This window comes from Cydia fagiglandana, chromosome 19, assembly GCF_963556715.1.
Source record: "Cydia fagiglandana chromosome 19, ilCydFagi1.1, whole genome shotgun sequence".
NCBI lineage: Eukaryota > Metazoa > Arthropoda > Insecta > Lepidoptera > Tortricidae > Cydia > Cydia fagiglandana.
In genome coordinates, this window is record NC_085950.1 from 1,624,042 (window position 1) to 1,645,113 (window position 21,072).

General features: G+C 38.4%; 1 protein-coding gene across 1 annotated transcript in view; it reads left to right on the forward strand.

Annotated features, from left to right (window-relative positions):
* Positions 1–18,842, forward strand: part of LOC134673873 (uncharacterized) — a 244,826-nt gene extending 225,984 nt beyond the window's left edge. The window contains exon 2 of the mRNA XM_063531924.1: positions 15,935–18,842. Within this exon, the coding sequence (XP_063387994.1) occupies positions 16,334–17,536 (1,203 nt within the window). The 5' untranslated portion in view covers positions 15,935–16,333 and the 3' untranslated portion in view covers positions 17,537–18,842. The remainder of the gene's footprint in view (positions 1–15,934) is intronic.
* The last annotated feature ends 2,230 nt before the right edge of the window (positions 18,843–21,072 follow it).

Below are 21,072 nucleotides of genomic sequence, written 5' to 3' on the forward strand. Positions count from 1 at the left end.
AAAATCAATCCAAATCAAAACCAAATGAATGTTATTAAATATTTATTATCCAAAATCATCATTTAAAAGTCAATTCTACCAGCAAACATAAGAAAACAACTCAGTATTTGCATTTGATTACTTTGCCTCACATGTGGATAAAATGCAACTTTGCTATTAGTTTTCGAAGTGCAAAGTAAGCCTTTCCGAGCTGGGGTGGTGAAAAAATATATACCTAGAGTGCTCACTCCAAACATCAGTTTAGGTACCCAAACGACTATTAATCGTCGGGTGACAAGCAAAAGTCACTAACTAACACCATTGAAATTATTGGACAATAAACCGTGTTACAAGTGTAATAAAGTGCATTGTTACTTAAATTTTTTAATAGTAGTTAGTGACTTTTGCTTGTCACCGGACGTAATATTTTCGCAGTCGACATCTAACATCGAGTAGCGGAATTATCTCTATTCTTAATATATTTCTCAGACAGACAGACGGAGAGTGGAGTCCTAGTAATAGGGTTCCGTTTATACCCTTTGGGTACGGAACCCTAAAAAGCAGAGTGCTATTACATGTCTTTCTAGCTGTAGATTATAATTCATATGAGAAACATTTAAAACTAATTTTTTATCTCATACTTAAAGCTCCATTACGTCACATATTTTGGGGACAAAAAACAAGACAACGAAAATAATTAACTGACGCAACCTCCCCTAGCCTCCTGAGGCCCTACCTATAGTACTTATTCAGTTCAATGAAATTTAAACCATATTCGATTGCAACAGTGTTGCTTTTACTTTGTTTCGTTCAGTTTTTAAACAACGCAAAATCAACTCTGTTCATTAGACCAAAGGTTCAAATTATTGTGTAAAATTTTGCATTTTTCATTTGTACGGCTGGGCCTTAGGAGGCTGGACTTTAAAACCACCATGAGGTAATTTTTAGAAGGTAGCTGCTAGCTAGCATTTTAGGATGCATTTATAGCACAAGCACTTAGCACGTATGAGCAAACTACGGAACTCTTATTTTCTGGAATATAAAGCATCACACGCTATTTTCGTATTTTAAGAGTTAAGTACTCCACTGCAGTATTGTGAGTAAATAGAATGGTCAAGCGTGAACAGCATAATTTTGTACGGAAGGGTGACTCACGCTAGACCGGGCCAGGGCCGGGCCGGAGCTTCCGGCGCTTCGTTTTCTATGGAAAGCATTACGTGATCACCGATCAGCCGTCATAGAAAAGCGAATATGAAATGATATTTCAGGGGTCCCTTTGTTTCCCAAATTTTTTAAAGTCATAATGTATTGTTTGTCATATTTATACTAAAACTGAAACCGTTGACTTTTCAGGATTTTCGTAAGGTTATCCTATAGATAGGTTAGGTAGGTTTGTTTTATGGCAATCCTGAAAAGTGACGCGTTTCTGAACCAAATAAATTGTGACTAACGAAAATTCCGGCAAACAATACATTGTGACTTAAAACTTTTTGGGAAACAATATTTAACAATAGAGACCGGATATTTCGTACTTAAGTATTTCTCCTTTTAAATATTCCTAAGTAATTAATTATAGCATAGCTTTCCAGCTTTCCCTATCTTGCGCCAGCTCTTTGACTGTTTGATACGACACGACTCCTACTTTTTCTTTCACTTGCTTCAAAAAGCTGCGTCTGGGTTTTCCTCTACCCCACTTGCGTCCAATCCGCCCCTCTATAGTCCGTTTTTTTTAGCATTAGAAAGAACTTCCCAGAAGTAAGCGTGTGGTTCCAAATCCGGCACTTTTAGCGGTAATAATTTGAAGTAAATTATATGTATTGACCATGCTACATTAATTAATTCAATAATTATTAACAATTGAAGAGCCTGATAAAAAATGCACGCTTCCTTCTGTGGAGTTCTTTCTAATGCTAAAAAAAACGAACTATAGGATAGTTTTAAAGAAGTGGTCGTGTCGTAGAAGTGTCCAATCATTTTACCGCGTCTATTTGCAATGGTGTTCAAGCCTATTATGGATCGCTTTATCCACATTTATCCACGTGATAAAACAACTGTCACTTTTTAACTCTGCGGGATAGAAAGAGACGGACACCGTTTTATCACGCTGTCACGTAGACAAATACGACCATCATATCCGTACAGGATAGCTCTCCTTTCATTCACTCTTAGCACCTCCTCATTCGTTATCCTGTCTCAAACTAATGCCTTCCATGCGCCACCAATACGAACCCATAAAAGTCACGTTTTAAGGGACCCTAATTTTACTCACAAGCCTTTTAGCAAAATGCCAAGCATGCTGCGTTGGTGTTTATGTAAGAACGCAGTAAGTGACGTTACTGTGCCATTGCTGGCCGCCATTTTGGATAAATACTGTTTTAGAGCTCAAAACTAGAGAAGCAACGGATAGTTGTTTGGCCGGATACCGGATATTCGGCCTGACCATCGGCCGAATATTCGGCCAGCGTAAATATACCTACATTTCGGTTTTTCAGGTGCGCATTCTGCAGGTTTAACCTGTTTCCTAGTGAACGTTCGCGCGGACTCATTTCTAGGTTCAAAATGAGTGCGCGTGTAAGTTAGTGGAATGATTAAATTGTTTTAAAATAATAAACAAGTACGATAATGACCGTGTCTATTTTTTAAATCCAATTTATTTACTCCGAAATCAAGCGATGTTACTATCCGGTATCCGGCCGGATAACAGGTCACTATCCGGAATCCGGCCGGATAATAAAATAATGGCCGGATATGCCGGATACCGGATAGTAACCGGATATCGGGTGCATCTCTACTCAAAACCGTTTTATGTTTACTTTATATTAGCTCTCCTGCACCGTGCTGTGGCGAAGGCACTGGTGAAAACTGTGAAATATTTAATAAGGCCAAAAAAATAGTGCACACTTAGGTACAGCCATAAATAAATATATAAGCATAAGCTTAACCAAAGACAATAGATAGTATAGAGGGCTATTGCCAAAGTAAATTTTGTAGTCACGGTACATTTACTGCCATCTATTGACAAACGATTAAAACTTAAAATAAAATTGAAAATGTATTAATTAATCCAAATATGTTTACAGATAATTGATTTTTAATTTTTATTGTTCCATACTGACCCATGTTTTTACACTGATATGTGTTAAAATTGTTAAATATCAAACGGTGTCAACGCCATCTAGCCGAGAATAGGCCAAAGGTATGGCGCCATGTATTCGAGAATGACTTTTTCTTGATTTCCGAGGCACGTATTTTTCTTAGACTTTATTTGTCTTATACGGAGTTATATCTCTGGCTTAACCCCTACTTACCTATTGATGTAGTTTTGGAGAAAAAGCGTCGGTAGGTCTCAGTGGCGGCGCGTCAAACATATCCATGGGCAAGAAGGTAGGTAAAGCTTGGAGTATTTAGGCGCGAAATTAATCTCCATTTTTATTTAACATTAATGAATAAATATTTTTAAAATTTTTTTTTGTAATAATTATATACGTGTCTTTCTCTAAAATGAAAACAGTTTAAAAATAATTTCAACATCCCTATTGGCTTCCCGTTAATTTTACAGAGAATTCTAATTTCTAATATTACTAAGTATTACGGCAATTAAATGTAATTAGTTCAAAACATGGTATACTGCCGTATTCGAACTTCAAGATATTCACAAGAGACGACACGTACTAGATCCATTCTAGATACGTTATAGTTTAGATATCAACTAGTTCTCTTTTGCAGCGCAATTCGGGCAACCAATGCCACTTTTACGTTAGATAGAGTAAGATATCTTTTAGATGTGAATTGGATCTCTAAGTCATATCCTGTGGAAATCGTTCAAGAGTATCTCTAGAATCGCGCAAATGTAAAATTTGACAGGTTAGATCTTAAACATATCGTTAACGTATCTTGGTGATGTCTAAAAAAATATCTAATAGATGTCTATTTCAAAATCCGAATCGGGCCCATAGTCCTGTTTGCAGCTTTGCACTCGACCTGCGTATAGTTATAACAGCTGAATTTGGCACTTTACTTACTGTACATATTCCTGTATTCCTGGTATTTCCTTTGTAAGCTAGATCCTATTGTGCTCTACCGGCTATTAAGTTGCCTTTGCTATAAGGTGTGCATGTCATGCGATGGTACCTAACATGGCACTAAATAGCATAGAATAATAGAACATTACTACAGAGGCCGGGACGAAAGGGGTTGCCGGCCGTTCGCTCGGCCGGATAGGTCTGAGGCGGGCGACCCCATTTCCCGTCGAGGTATGTGTAGTGCTTTTCTCAAACATTCAATGAAATAAATAAAATAAAAAATCCACGTAACCCAAGTTTTATTTATAGAAAAAACTATAAGTAAACTACACCCAAAATATAACTAACACGTACATATATCTTTATCACGCGTATGTTTTACACGAGTCGTGTATTTTTACTACCCGTATATTTTCATGTATCTTTGAATTTTTCGCCTTGTATCCGTCTGACTGTCGTTTACGTCACATAGGTTTACATAATCTTTCATGTTGATATCATGTTTCACATAAATACATCGTTGCTTTATGCATGGAGTAAATAAGTATAATTTTCTCAAACATGCCATGATATATTGATGTTATGTTCCTTATAATAGGCTGCGAAGTATAACGTTTCAGGTGCGGCTGGGACAAGAGGTCATCAATGGAATTTCGTATAAATCTTGCAGGCCTAGGCAGGCAAAGTCCTCTTTTTTAATTTCCATTTCACAGATATTTGTGACACAGCATCGTGGCATTCATCCATTAAAAAAAACTAGAGGCAGTATTTGCTTTATGGTTCGTAATGACACTCTGCCACTACGCCTATAAAAAAAAAATATGTTTGCTATAATTTGCAGTTTTATTTGTATAAAATCACCATGAACATAATAAATAATACATTAAAATTTTGTAATTATAAATTATTAACTTCACAAATAAAAACATTTAAATATTTCTTCTAAACATTAGCGGTAAAATGGTCTACTCAAACACGCGTAGTTATTTTTTTAAATTGTTATGGAGGCAAAGTTGAAAAATGTTCATTCTGTATTTCTGTTTTATTGGGTTTATGGTGCGTTGTTGATTTTTTTACTTTAATATGAGTTCCGACGAAATAATGAAATGAATATTAATTGTAATCGTTGGAGTGGGAATTGGCAGCGTAAGCAGATTTGATTTTAAATAACTTGCTGCCTCTGCCGCCAAGTCAAAGACGAAGTAGGCTGCTTATGGCAATTTTATTATTTGAGAAACTAAGAAAAATGGCAAATGGCTTACAGTTTATTAGAAACAGTTTTGTGGCATATTTTAAAGAAATGAAAGTAACTACAAAATCGTCAACACTGTGGAAATAATATTAAATACTAGGTACAGAAAGTTCAAGGTACTAGCAATGCTGAGCCGAGCGGAGCCGAGTTTGGCCGAAGTCAGGAGTTTCGCACCACTGATAAAACATCACTAAACTACCCGAAATTAGTTTATAAAAATGTTCGGGTAGATAAAGAAATTGCAGCTACCCGTTAAAGTTTAATGTTTAGGCGTGCTACTAGTGCAAAAAAGGGTTTTGTAGGAAGTGTCCTTTCTTTTCGATACCTAGTGCTATTATTTATTCCGTAGTCTGATTACAATATTATCACAAAATTTGGAGTTTTCATCCAGTCTTTTTAACAAAAACTTTGCTTACTGGAATCAACATGGCGTCATATTGACGATCCCCATGTTTGGGTACGAATGACCGCTCGTTATATGACCCCGATAAAGGGACGGATTCGACTCTTTAGGTTTTGATTATATGTCGCCTGTCTTCACTGAGAGCTACGAAGTAAGCATTCGAGCATAGCTAAGACTTTGCTTAGTTTTGGGCTAGGTCGATCTGTGTAAGACTGTACTCAATATTTATTTTATTAATTAATTTAGATCTCTATCGCATTAATATATAATGAATAGGTATGTTTTTTGTAAAAAATATTTTTACACTAAAATATCTATTTTATTTTCTTTTTAGTATTTGTTGTTATAGCGGCAACAGAAATACCTCATCTGTGAATATTTTCAACTGTCTAGCTATCACTGTTCATAAGGTACAGCCTGGCGTTAGACAGACGGACAGACGGACGGACGGACGGACGGACGGACAGACGGACAGACGGACAGACGGACAGACGGACAGACGGACAGACGGACAGACGGACAGACGGACAGACGGACAGACGGACAGACGGACAGACGGACAGACGGACAGACGGACAGACGGACAGACGGACAGACGAACGGACGGACAGACGGACAAATGGACAGCGGAGTCCTGTCTTTACCCTTTGGGTACGGAACCCTAAAAATACCGTTACTTATTCTGTGGTTACTTCTTCGTAACTCCTGGTTGAATCTCATAATAATAATAATAATAAGCCCGCAGGGCAGCTTGTGGCGAGCTGTTGGGGAGTAACGACCCCACGGACCCGAGTGCTCCCGAGAGTCGGTCAGGGTCTCCGTCTCCGGCGTGTCTTCGTCGGTCGGAGTGGAACCCCAAGGGGACCCGCAGGACTCTCAGCTCTGGCTTGCCTTCATTGGCCGTCCAGAGAGGAGTCGTTAGAGCTATATGCTCCAGGGGTGGAAGTGAAAGATGCATAAGACGCGAGTTGGCACAGTGGCTGGTAACAGCCACTGGGTAGAAAGCGGCGCACACCTCTCGACACCCCTGAGCCGCTCACACCGATGTTGCTCCTGGTCGTCTTTACGACGGCAGTTTCAGGGGCCCATCTAGTCAGCGGCAAGTCACCGCCTGCCTCGATGACGGTGTTAACATTGTTATGGCAGGTGTCCGGACCTCTTTACAATAGCCCAGTCTCATAGTCCACCTAAACTTCAATCCATAGACCGGTATACTGTTCTCTTTTTCTACAATAGTCCCAATGCCTGCTGAGACCGGTTCACGGGTGTCTATTGTTGCACCTGTGAACGGGTTCCAGCAGGCGTTCTACATGACATTAAAGCTCTCCAAAGGGCCTCTACGTGTTGGATCTATATCCCCACGCAAGCCTATCAAAAGACCGGGATTTACAGGCCCGTGATTCCAAAAAAAGGAGATACAAATAATAATAATAATAACCCCGCGGGGGCAGCTTGTGGCGAGCTGACGGTGAGTGGCGACACCGCGGACCCCTATTCCAGAGGGCCCTGTCATCTGGCCCTCGCCTCTGTGCTTGCCTTCACCGGCCGGCCAGAGTGGAGTCGCAAGAGCGGGACCTATGCTCCAGGTTGGAAGTGTAAAATGTCATAACGCCGGCGGCCCTTGAACGGATTACCGGGATCTGGCTACCGCAGACTCACCTCTCGACAACCTCACAGCCGCTCCAAAGTGTTGCCCTGTTGTCGCACTGTGCGTGCGGCCATTGCGGGGCCCACTCAATGAGTTGGCGAGTCACCACCTGTCTTATACAATTTTGAGACTGATTGTCACGGCAGGTGTCCGCTAGTCTCTCCCATAGCCCATTATCCAGTCCATCCAACTTTCAAATCTATAGCCCATGACCTTAGTTCCCATCGCAGCACAAAAGTGCTGCACTGCAATAGTCTTTGCACCTGGCGGGGACCATCTCTTGATGTATCACATTGTGCGTTCGGGGATAGTATCCGCCACGTGTATCCCTTGCTTTTAGATTAAAGTGTCTTAAAGGGCCTCTGCGCTGTTGGCTTCGGCCCCACGTACGCCTCCCAAAGGTCCGGGACCCCATGGTCCCGAGATATGGAAAAGACATACAAATAATAATAATAATAATAGCGAAGAGTCTCGACCAACATCTCGAGAGACTCTCGCTAGGTGGTTGGATCAAGGGACAGATGCAGAAGGCGGTGATCTTGGACACGGCGCGGATAGTACGTCGGTTCCTCTCTCTGCAGCCCTGACCACCGGTAGCTTGGGCCTTGCCCCGCTGCTGGCGGCACCCTAGGTTAGGTTTTTTATAATGTGTTTATATGTATTTTTATTGTTTTGTAAGTGTTTTTATATTTTACTTTTATATTCATATTATAAAAATACCTAACCTAAGACGATAAATAAATAAAGAAAATAATAATAATATAAAAAAAAAAATCCAACTCATGTTTTTTAAAAATTATGGTCACTTTAAAAATTCACTAAAAAATCCACACTCCTGTAATGGTTCTTTAACTCTTGTTACTACAAATTCCATAATTTATTCTAATTTTTTTATTATTGTGTAATCTTGAATAATTACAGGGTGTGGATTTTTTAGTGATTTTTTAAAGTGACCATAATTTTTAAAGAACACGAGTTGGATTTTTTTTTTGTATTTTTATGATAACTGTTATGACTTGGTCTATCATCCGTTTACGGCTTGACGTCGAATTCTGGGACACCCTGTAGATTGGTAAGCGAGTTTTAGGAGTTTTACTTGACCGACTGACTAGGGTGTCTGCTATAGTTATAGGCCACTACATAGTAATTGGCCACTCCTAACAAATCAGAAAGAAACAAGCGAAAATAAGTCTTATTATTAAGAGTGTCCAATTACTGTGTAGTGGCCAATTATAGCAGTCACCCTTTTAAAACTATGGTTATATTTTGAGTGCATGTATTTTTACCAGCTCGTACACAACTTCTGAAAAACTTATTGTTACGAGATACAGTCTTTAAGTTTTTATTTATGACACATTTTGTACCTTATCAAGTTATCACAGTCACAGAATAAGTAATAGTACTAGGTACAGAAGACTCACTCTCTAACAAAACGCGTCTGTTACGATCAGCACAGATTTGGCCGCTAGGTGGCGACAGCTCCACGCGCGGCTTATGGCAAACCCCAAAATTGGGGTCGAACGGTTGTACTTTTAGCTACCTGTAGCAAAGCGACGAAGTCGCGGAGTGAGCCACGCCTGTCACAGTGACAAAAGTATGAAATGCTTAGCGACTTTCATATTGATTACCACTGTGAAAAGGTATGAAATGGGTCATAAATCAATAACCCGCGACCTCCGGATTGAAAGTCTTACCGCTAAGCCACCGGCGCTTTTCAACAACATGACAAAATCACTCTAGCAATGATAAATAAGTTTCATCAAACGGTACCTTTATTTGCCACTGAACATTGACGTAGGTATAATATCTAAGGACGGGCTAATAATAGGGCACTAAAAATGGTACTAGTTCAGCGGTGTTACTCACGAATTCCAGCCAATCGTACAGTCTAACGCAACTAGTTGCGACCAATAGCGCGCGTAATGGGAACTCTTCAACCAATCACGCGAGTGATGCGAACTCATCAACCAATCGCGTTGTAGCGGTGTCACACCGCTGTACTAAGGGCTTACCGCGAATCACGTCCGACGTATTGCCTCCCTGTCACACTTACGTAAGAATTTACAAGTGCGACAAAGAGACAACACGTCGAACGTGGTTCGCAGTAGGCCCTCTGGCCCCTGTCATGCCTCACTATTATTGCCCGTAAAGCCAGTGCCTAGATCACAGACAAAACATCCCCCAGACTGAGCATAGTTGCGCTACCCCCTCTGCCACGCATACGGTAATTTTACTCCATGTTCGAGTCGAAAGTGTCTTTGTGTGACGTCCGTGTCTTTGAACGGACCAATCACGGCACGGGACTTCGCGTTGCATGAAATAATTGCTCTAAACTCGGTCTAGAGGATTCCTATATAGTCTATGGCCTAGATTATCTATGTCCATGCCACTGAAGAGTTTTGGCCACGTTTAATGAAAAAACCGTTTCGTGCTCTCGTGAAACAGTTTTTCGGGTCACGAACGCCTCTCCAATAGTTTAAAATGAGCTGGTACACTTCCAACAGTTCCAACGTTGTTTTAATAGTTATTTTTAATACAGTTGCTCAAAAAGTGCTACTTTACGTAGCTGTTTAGCGTGCGGAAAGTTGGTTATCTCGAACTAGTGCTTTTTACTTTTCCAATTTTTTTAAATTTATACTTGTTCCAATTCACGACTACTTATTGATGAGTGTTAATATTAGTTTCCTTTAAACGTCGTAATCAGCATAAAAACCTACCGTTAATGTAAGAATACGAAAAATATTACATATTTCATATTTAATTACTTACCTCTTCATCATTATAACACGTTTATTTTTTAATATTCAATATTGAAAATTCCGTTCTTAATAAGTTGACTGAATGGAACGGAATAGCTGCCAAACGCCCATAGATATAATATACTTAAAGACGACGTCTAACCGAGCTGTCACTGTTACCACTTTTGTTTAGTGTACGATTAACAATGTTTTTCTTATTTTTTCGCAACTGTATTAAAAAACGTCGTTCGATACACGTGCGGAAATATCATTCTTCACTCGTACCGAGTCTTGCCACTCGCCTGCGGCTCGTGGCAAGATATCTCGGTACTCGTGAAGTAATGACATACCTTCCGCACTAGCATCGAAATGTACTATTGTTTTACAAGGGGGCAAAGTTATTGTTTAACCGCTCGTGCTAATATTGATGCCCGAGCAAGCGAAAGATTCCAAAATTGAATCACGAGCGTAGCGAGTGGTTCGAAAATGGAATCTTGAGCGTTGCGAGGGTTTCAAAGCACGAGGGTTAAACAAAATTTGCCCCCGAGTGAAACACAAAATTTTCACCACACCAACCCGAAGCAAATATTTAATGTAAAATATCAAATAAAATCAAACCAAATTAAATCCAAATGAATGTTATTAAATATTTATTATCCAAAATCATAATTTAAAACTAAATTCTACCAGCAAACATAAGAAAACAACTTAAAATTTGCATTTGATTACTTTGCCTCACATGTGAATAAAATGCAAGTTTGCTATTAGTTTTCGAAGTGCAAAGTAAGCTGGTGTGGTGAAAATGTTATTGCCACAATGCAGTTTATGAGGCTGCGGACTTTTATTGAAATCGTGTTAAATAATAATGAATGAAAATCTTTATTTCAGTGGCTAGTGGCCCATACCTACTCGTACATATACCTGCCTTAAAATTAGCAATATACATATATTTTTAGGGTTCCGTACCCAAAGGGTAAAACGGGACCCTATTACTAAGACTTCGCTGTCCGTCCGTCCGTCCGTCCGTCTGTCACCAGGCTGTATCTCACGAACCGTGATATCTAGACAGTTGAAATTTTCACAGATGATGTATTTCTGTTGCCGCTATAACAACAAATACTAAAAACAGAATAAAATAAAGATTTAAATGGGGCTCCCATACAACAAACGTGATTTTTGACCAAAGTTAAGTAACGTCGGGAGTGGTCAGTACTTGGATGGGTGACCGTTTTTTTTTTGAATTATGGTACGGAACCCTTCGTGCGCGAGTCCGACTCGCACTTGCCCGGTTTTTAAACTAAACACTACAAATCACATTGTGTATGCATTACGACGCAACCCCGCAGTGTCAGGCAACCGGCCGCGTAACCGCCGAAACTTAACACCCTTTGGTCAAAACTATTAAGGTTATTAGGGTAATTCGCCAGTAACTGGCCACCTGTTAGTAACTGGCCATCCTCAACTAAAAATGAATTATATTCACCTATAAACAAAATTCAATTTAGTATAATTATAATTTTATTGTATTTTTTATTTATGTTACAAATACAAATGCATTTATTTCATTTTTTACAGCTGTTCCTAGGTATAATATAAGGGGTATATAATACATATTATTTTTCTTAAATCGTCTTTAAAAAAAGTATTCTACAAAATGAACAATTTGCCTACAGCTGTTGCCACTCGATGGCTATAGGTCGTTAAAAAGTGAGGAAAGCACTCACTTCCCGCCTAGTTCCGTTTAGTCCAGGGCTCTTCAACAGTTCCGGTAAAATAACAAGTTAACGCAGGGGTCGTCAACAGTTGAGAGATTCGATAAATATAGAAATATATTTACATTGTAGTATTTTTGATCAGTAATGCTATGTAGGAGTTCGGGCTTTATCCAGAGGCTAATATCACTTTGTATAAGAATAAATAATGTAGGCGTAGAAAATGGACGCCCTTTGCAAAGAAGTTAAAGGTTTATTCTTCACCCTGGATCGATAAAGCTTTGGATTTTTCTTCATTTAAGTTCCCTTAATAAATAGTCCATTAGTATTAACATTATAGCACAATATCCTTAAAGTGGCAAACAAAGTCCCTATTACATTACCTTGGCTGATGATGACTTTCTTATCTCCACCGACTTCCATTAAGTAACCTTTCTGAAACGCTTAACGAGCGACAATACAAAAACAAGCCATTCAAACACCCATTTGCCCGCCATTTTTGCGAAATTGCCTCAAAAATTTAACAAAAGCCCGAATTCGAAAAGTGTTTTGCGAAAAATTTAAAACGATAAACGTGTTGAATGGCTCATCAATCATGCGGAACAGATTTACGCTTTTTAGGGTTCCGTACCCAAAGGGTAAAAACGGGACCCTATTACTAAGACTCCGCTGTACGTCTGTCTGTGTCCGTCCGCGTGTCTGTCACCAGGCTGTACCTATCCCATTAACCGTGATAGACAGTCGAAATTTCCACAAATGATGTAGTACTGTTGCCGCTATAACAACAAATAATAAAATCAGAATAAAATATATATTTAAGTTGGGCTCCCATTTATTTATTTATTATTTATTTATTTTCAATCATGTTCGGCTTACAGCGGAAACCAAACGCCAGAACATGGAAAAAACATGTGAATTGACAAACATACAGATTAATATTTTACAAATACACAAGACAAGTAAAAAGACACAGACAAGTAATAAACAAAAAAGAAACAATTCATAATCATCAACCAACCGCTTTAGTCTAGGGACGTCCGATAAAAACAATTAAATATTGAGATATTTTTGAGTACAAAGCACCCAAGTTATCATTAAAAAGGTCAGCATCTTGGACCGAGCCAACTATACCGTTTAGAACAGCCCATCGACACCCCATACTTTGATAAATTAAGAACGTACTTGTTACCAACATTGAGGCATAGAAATAATCTTATCGACTTAAAATGACTGCTGTTGCATTTTGGTGGCACATCCCATACTTGCTTTTCACATAGACGTATTATACTTACTTTTCTTTAGGTTGGTATGATTGGTAGTAAAACGTCAAACGTCATTTGAATTGTCGTGAACGTGGAAATACGTGGTTATTTTTTATTGTAATTTTGGTAAAATAACTTTAGCTGTTATTTAAATGGGGGCCAAATCTTTAAGGAAATGTGAAGTTGTAGTGGGTGTGTAAGAAGACTAATTACTGACGTATTTTTGGCCAGATTTCCACTTGATCCGAATAGGTTGGTAAACTGATGTTTGTATGCAATATTTTCATTTTTTACCTCGAGTCGTTAACAGTTACTAATTAAATTAGTTTGAATTAGTTTTAGTCGTGTACAATCCATGATTAAAAGGAAAATATTTTGTGAATAAACTCTTTTTAAGTAAAAAACTAAGTAACCTATGACACGAATAGTGTACGACCAATTTATCGATAATCTCTTTATTTCAGATGTCGATTATGGGCAAAGCTGAGTTATTTACCTATTCAAAAGCTGAATGGAAACAAGTTCATTTGTGGAAATCATTCTCCATCCAGTGCCTTCAATAAAAAGGGACCAGATTAAAAAAGAATGCGCGCGAATTCAGCATATTGTAATATGCCTACTTGAATTATAAACTATGTTATTTTTATCATGTAAAATAAAATTGTTTATATAATGTTCTTTTATTTTATTAATCCACGTGATTTTCAAAATGTACTGTAACAGTAGTACAGTAGGTAAATACAGCAGCACGTATCGCACATTTATCGATATCGATAAACAGTAGGTACTGGAAGTGTCGAGCCCTAGCGTTGTTTTTTTTGTGTTGGTAGTATTGTGTGTGGTTTTTTTTTTTTACAATTATGGACTGGATGCGAGATCTTTAAGCCTGTATTTGGTGTGTTAGCATATGTACGTTCATAATTCGGTTCAACGATTGTTCGAGAGTGCCGACTCTTAAAACGTAGTGATTATATGCTGTTTGGTTTAGAAGTGTGTGAGCTCTCGACGTGGGCGCTCGGCGCGCGTACTGTGTGCGTGTCGCGGGGACTGCGAACAACGCATGCCGGCGTCGAGCGCCCACGCGCACATAGTCGTTGGGGACGAACAGCCGTATACTTGAGACAACATACGTGTTTTTTTTTGTTTTTTTTGCGTAATAGTACGGAACCCTTCGTGCGCGAGTCCGACTCGCACTTGGCCGCTCCCATACAACATACGTATTTTTTTTTTTCGTTTTTTGCGTAATGGTATGGAAACCTTCGTGCGCGGGGCCGACTCGCACTTGGCCGGTTTTTATTTATAATTTCGTAAAAGGTTTCCGACGGCTGTCCAGTTTTAATTTCGAAATGGAAATGAGAATGAAAGGCAGTTGAAGGTTTTGGATTTGAATGGAATCATGTATATTATGATTAATGATTTGTTTAAGAGCCCATCAACGTGCACACTAGAGCCACTGCTAAGTAATCCTGATTATTTCAATTTAACGAAAGATATTTAAAGGGGGCCGCTACGTACTGTATTTTGTATTTAAGTAATTGGTCAACGCGTTGGTCAACGACACCTTCTCGTAACTCATGAGGCCCTGCTGGCCTAGCCAAGGTTACAATCGCTATCGCTTCGACAACGAAAAGCAATATGTCTCTCTATCACTCTTCCATATTAGTGCGACAGTGACAGTTGCGTTTCGATCGCTACGGAGCGTAAGCGATTGGCATCTTGGCTACTTGGTCTGGTACTTGCTCCGCGCTAAATTCAATTTTTAGACAGTTGTTTTCTCGATTTTGGACACCGTAGCCTATGAAGACTAACAAGCCTAACATTAAGTGGTTTTCGTAGTTTATGGATGTTGCTATATTAAGGGTGTCACATGCGCGTTTCTGACTTATGAACCAATTGCTTCTACTATACAACCTAAAAATAAATAATTAATTTGAGCTATGGTTTTGTTTCGTCCTCTTGATCGCGGCGAGCTGTGATTGGTCAATTTCATTATAGTTGACTAAACTGTATCAAAATGAATATTATAGTTGAGTTGGGAGCCCATACATCAAAAATACCCTATTGCAGTTTGGTATAAGAAATCTCAATTCAAGTATTATAGCCGACGAGTAGAAAAACGTATTTTTGACAGTAATTTATTTTTTTAAGTTAATTGTTTAGCACACACTGGAGCTGAAGCCAGAATTATTTGTAATTAATTTTCAAGCTCGCTTTGATGCAAGATGGCGGGTAGAGAGGTAAGACAGGTGTGTCCTCGCAGCTTAATTTAAAACGTTTCCATCGTATCTAAGCTCGACATAATCTAGGGTTGATGGCAATCGATAACTCATTTTCAAGGAATTACCGTAACTTGGGGGTCATCCATTAATTACATCACATTTTTACCCCTCTTTGTCATATTTGGCTAAACCTTCCCCCCTGGTGTAACGTCACATATTTGGTAAATTTTTAATCAACGAAATCAACAGTTTCAATTTAGTTTGTATTATTTTGACAACAAATCATTGTAAGGAGTTAGTTCATAAGTAAGTAATAATGCAACCTTGCTGTTTTTGTAGCTAAAAATTACGTGGTTATTGAATAAAACTTGAGTCCTTAATCAGCATCCACTTGTTTAATTGCTCCTCCAACTTCCCGCACCACATGGCGATCCTGCCACGTGAGGTGTCGGGTTCGCGCGCCGCCGCGGTTGCGAAATTGCATTAATCGGACAATAGCCGACACACTCATACATCATTCGAGTTTTTTTTAATAAAATCGAACAATGTGTAATTCAAGAGTCGAAAAAGAAGATATTTTCATCAACCAAAACGCTGCGGGGAAATCAGCCAACGACGCTCATCTGCACGAGATGAAAAATCATTTATCGTCGATCAGCATTGTTATGATAGTGATTTGTGCACTATTGGCCTTCGGAGTACTCTACGCTTGCTATAAGATATACAAGAAGTGCCACGACAAATGGTCAAGAGATTTGATCGTGCAATACAACCTTCGCCGCTCTTTCAATCGAGATCTTCGCGAGACACACACTCACTGCCATCAATGTGGACCTGCTCGAGGTGTTTCTTATTCAGCAAACAAGATGAACGAGTGACCCAGTATCCAGCATCAGGACATTACGGCGATTCCAGAGTGAAAGTGAAGTGCGCGTATTCGGTAATGTGAAGTGAAATTAGTGTAAAAATCGGCATGAACGGTAATTAGAGCGTACCTACGCGTAAGTTTTCTTTATTTCTCAGCAAGGATTGTCTGCATACTTCATTTTCATGATCGTAAGATTTTTTTAAATGTTAAGATAAATATGTTAATTTGATATGATAAGTAAATTGCAAGAGTTACTTGGTGATTTAAAAACCATTAAAGAATATTTAGTTAAGCTTAGTTATGATAGAAGGACGCCTGAAGTCCTTAATGCAAAGTTAGAAGAGGCATTTTTAATATATTCTAACTATCTAAAAATTTGTGAACAAGTCCAGGTAGATATCGATAAGAAAAAACTGACTGGTCAAAGCTTATTGGATATTCAGAGTTTTTATGAACATATTAGGAGTTTGTATAAGCAAATAGAGGATTTTTGTCACAAAACCTATACAAGTTCAAATCCACCGTCTAATAAAAATTTCAAAATGGGCGAGTTTAACTTGAAAATAGCGCTTTCATTAATACCGTCCATGACTGACGATGAAGTTGCAATTAATCAATTAATAGACTCTATAGAATACTACGACTCTACCTTAAAAAGTGACGCGAAACAACAGTTCATAAACTTTGTCTTGAAAAATAGACTTACACAAGTAGCTAAATTAAAGTTAAGTTCGTCATACACTTCTGTCCAAAATTTAGTGACAGATATGAAAAAACTATTGTTGCCTAAAAAATCAGCCACAGCTATTCAAAATAAATTGCAGACCTTGAGACAAGGAGAGTCTTCGATTGATGACTTTGGTCAAAAATTGTCGAAAATGTTTGTAGATCTCACGATCGCGCAATCAGACGGTGACTCAAATGCATTTAAAGTATTAAAAGGTCTTAATGAAAAACAAGCGATTAAAAGATTCGCGGACGGATTGCGCAATCGTAGAGTAAGTACAATTATTGCAGCTCGTGATTACGACTCTTTAAAAGACGCCATACAGGGTGCCAAGGACGAAGAGACGACTTCAAGCAATACGTCAAGTGATGTATTTTCTTTTAACCATCGTAAAACAACTTATTTCAGTAGAGGGTACGTTCGAGGGCGTGGCTCTTATAGGGGGCAACCACACTACTCTTCAGGCGCAAGGACGCTACACAACCCAGGACATTCGGCAACAGGAGCATCATACAACTACAGGAGCCGAGGAGCTGGCAGAGGAGGCTACCAGTTCCAGAGCAATCACCGAGGCAGAAACTACCAAGGAAACCGAGGTAAGTCTAACACTTTTAATGGAAACAATGGATATCGCAACAACCGTATTTTTACGGCTGAAACTGAAACTGATAAAAATGTGAGCCCAAATCAGTTTTTTCGTGGATAATGAATCTATATTTGCAAGTAATGATACATGTTTAGTTTATTTCAATGTGCAAAACAAAAGACAATTATGGTTATGTGACACCGGTGCCTCGATCTGTGCTTTGAAGTTGGCGATCGCTTTGAAATTAGATATTCCGATTTATAAAGACAAGTTAATTATTAACGGAATAGGTGGAACAAAACAAGCAATCGGATATGCTTACATTGAATTAACGGAACGTGACCATGTATTTCAACATAAGTTTTATATTTTTGACGACTTCTTTTCAACCACGTGGGACGGAATAATAGGTAAAGATTTTCTTTTAAAATACCGCGCTTTGATAGATTTACGAAATATGGAATTGACCTTAGAATCAAGTAAGAATGAGACAGTTTGTATACCTTTTGAAAATGATAGAACTCATTTAACTCTTCCACCAAGAACCGAATCATTACATTTCGTGACTACAAACTTAGAAGAAGATTGCGTAGTGTTTTCATCAGAATTGCAAGACGGTATATTTTTGGCTAGTTCAATAGTTAGACCTTCCAATGGAAAATTACCTATAAAAATATTAAATACGACCGAAAAAGAGATTAAACTAAGTGATTTAAAGCTAGTAATACATAAAGCGAGTGATTATGATATTTGTTGTTTTGATAAATGCGACTCAAAAAGTGTAGATCGTGTAAAGGATTTATTTACTCATTTAAAATTAGAAAACCTTAACAAAGAAGAACAGATTTCTGTAGAAAACTTATGTGCCAAATATTCCGATATTTTTTATTTACCCGGTGACAAGTTAACAACGACAAATATTTACAATCACTCAATAACATTAAAAGAGAACACTAGTCCTATTTATACGAAACCGTATAGGTTACCACACGCTCAGAAAGACTTAATAAACACTGAGTTAGAAAGTATGCTAAAACAAGGCATAATAGAGAAATGTTCAAGTGAGTGGTCTAGCCCACTTCTAATAGTTCCCAAAAAATTAGATAAAAGTGGTGAGAAAAAATGGCGTATTGTTGTAGACTACCGAAAATTAAATAACTGCATTCAAGATGATAAATTTCCACTTCCCAATATTACCGAAATTATTGATTCTTTATCAGGTTGCGTATATTTTACACATTTAGACTTGGCAAACGGATATTATCAATGCAATTTAGACCAAAACAGTCGAAATTATACAGCCTTTGCCTCAGGCCAGTGGCGCATGACTCGCATGCCCCAAGGTCTCAAGTCATCTCCAAATTCTTTTTCTAGAATGATGAATTTAGCAATGTCTGGTTTAACATATGACAAGTGTCTAATTTATTTGGACGATTTAATCGTTTTCGGAAAGAATCTAGATAACCACAATTCTAATTTAATGGATGTTTTTAAAAGCTTACGGAAAGTCAACCTTAAGTTAAATCCAAGTAAGTGTGAGTTCTTAAAAAAAGAAATATTGTATTTAGGACACGTAGTGTCATCTAACGGTGTGTTACCCGATCCAGAAAAAATAAGTGCAATTAAAAACTATCCAACACCGACTAGTTCAGACCAAGTAAAAAGATTCCTTGCATTCGCTAATTATTATCGAAAATTTATTCGAAATTTCGCAAAAATTGCTTTGCCATTAAACCACTTATCACGTAAAAATGTAACATTTAATTGGGATAATAACTGTCAAAAATCTTTTGAAAAACTTAAAGAAGCTATGACATCGACACCTGTATTGCAATACCCAGATTTATCAGAAAATAACACATTTATTGTGCAAACTGATGCGTCAGCATACGCACTTGGAGCTACCTTAAGTAATTTTGATAATAGGCCAGTAGCATTTGCCAGTAGAACATTAAATAAAGCCGAAAAGCACTACCCGACCGTAGATAAAGAACTACTTGGCATAGTATGGAGCATAAAACATTTTAGACCTTATTTATATGGGCGTAAGTTCATAATCAGAACGGATCATAAACCATTAGTTTATTTATTTAGCATGCGCGATCCCTCAAGTCGATTACTCAAGTTCAGGCTAGCGCTAGAGGAGTATGATTTCAAAGTGGAGTATGTGAAGGGATCGGATAACGCACCGGCCGATGCATTGTCACGTATTTGAAAGAAAGAAAGAAAGAAAGAAAATACATTTATTTAACGCCACAACATATTACATCTAGAAAACAAAGACATACAAACATAAAAAACATTGGACGCTAAAATAGGACCCCACTCAGCATAATGCCGCGGCAATCCGTGGCGCTGGTTTTCAGTGGGGACCTGACTTAAAACTATGAGACGACAACACATACGCCAGCGACACACAAAAAACAGACATAAAAAAGAGAGAGACACTAAAATTTATACATACTGAACAACAACGAAAGAAAAGGAAAACAAAAAAAAAAAAACATACTAATAACATATAAAAAAAAAACCACACTGAATTATACAATATACATCAAATTTAAAAATATTAAAAATAAAAAGAAAAACTGTAACCTAAAAACTTAAAAACTACCCACAAACAAATTATAGTTATTTTAATAGAATGACGGTATCAAACCGCAAAACAGTCTAAACTAAACTACATACGTCTCCAGAGAGATAAAGTGGTTAAAGTGGTTAACGTCTACGTTTGTTACTTATATTGCAGTGATGTTTCAATTTGTGTTTGTAATAAGTGAGAACGACATTTTGACTTGAAGCCACTCAACGACTTCAGCGAACGGATTGGTGGAGGCAGGTCATTCCAACACTTCGTGGCAGCGTACCGAAAACTGCCGCGAAAGGCCGTAGAATGGTGACGAGGGCAAACAAGTTGCAGATACCTGGATGACCTGACATCTGAGGATCTGGAGTTATGAGCCCAGGTTAGCTTATCGTAAAGGTACGAAGGCACCCGGTAGTGCACAATGCCAAACATAAGCGACGCTAAATGGACCTTTTGACGCGTGGACATTTTCATAACGTGGTTTTTATTCAAGTATGGTGTTACGTGCGAGCGGGGAGGGATATCAAAGCAAAAGCGTGCACAGGCATTTTGCACTCTCTGTATTAACCTCTGGGTACTCGCCAGGAGGCGTGGCCCGTAGACTGTGTCACAGTAATCAAACCGTGAGAGGACAAGTGCATCGCATAACCTCACCCTAAGTTCAACACTAAGGAAATATCTTATTTTATAAAGTAATTTTAACCTGTAAAAGCAATTTCGAACTGTGCTAAGTAAATGTTTTTCAAACCTCAGTTCCCCGTCCATAACCAACCCCAAGTTTCTAACCTCTTTAACATGTTCAAGAATGGTGTCGTTTATGAACACTTCGAAATTGCACATAGAAAGTCTGTTTATTTGTTTTTTTGTACCCAGTAACATAACCTTGGACTTTGTAGGGTTTAGTGCAAGTGCGTTTGCTTGTGACCATCCAGCAATGCGCTCGAGATCATCGTTTAACTTACGTATTCCAGAGTCCACGTTACTCGAACTGCACGAAACGTACAACTGTAAGTCGTCAGCATAAATATGGTAATTACAGTGTTTGATTACATGAATTATGTCACTGCTG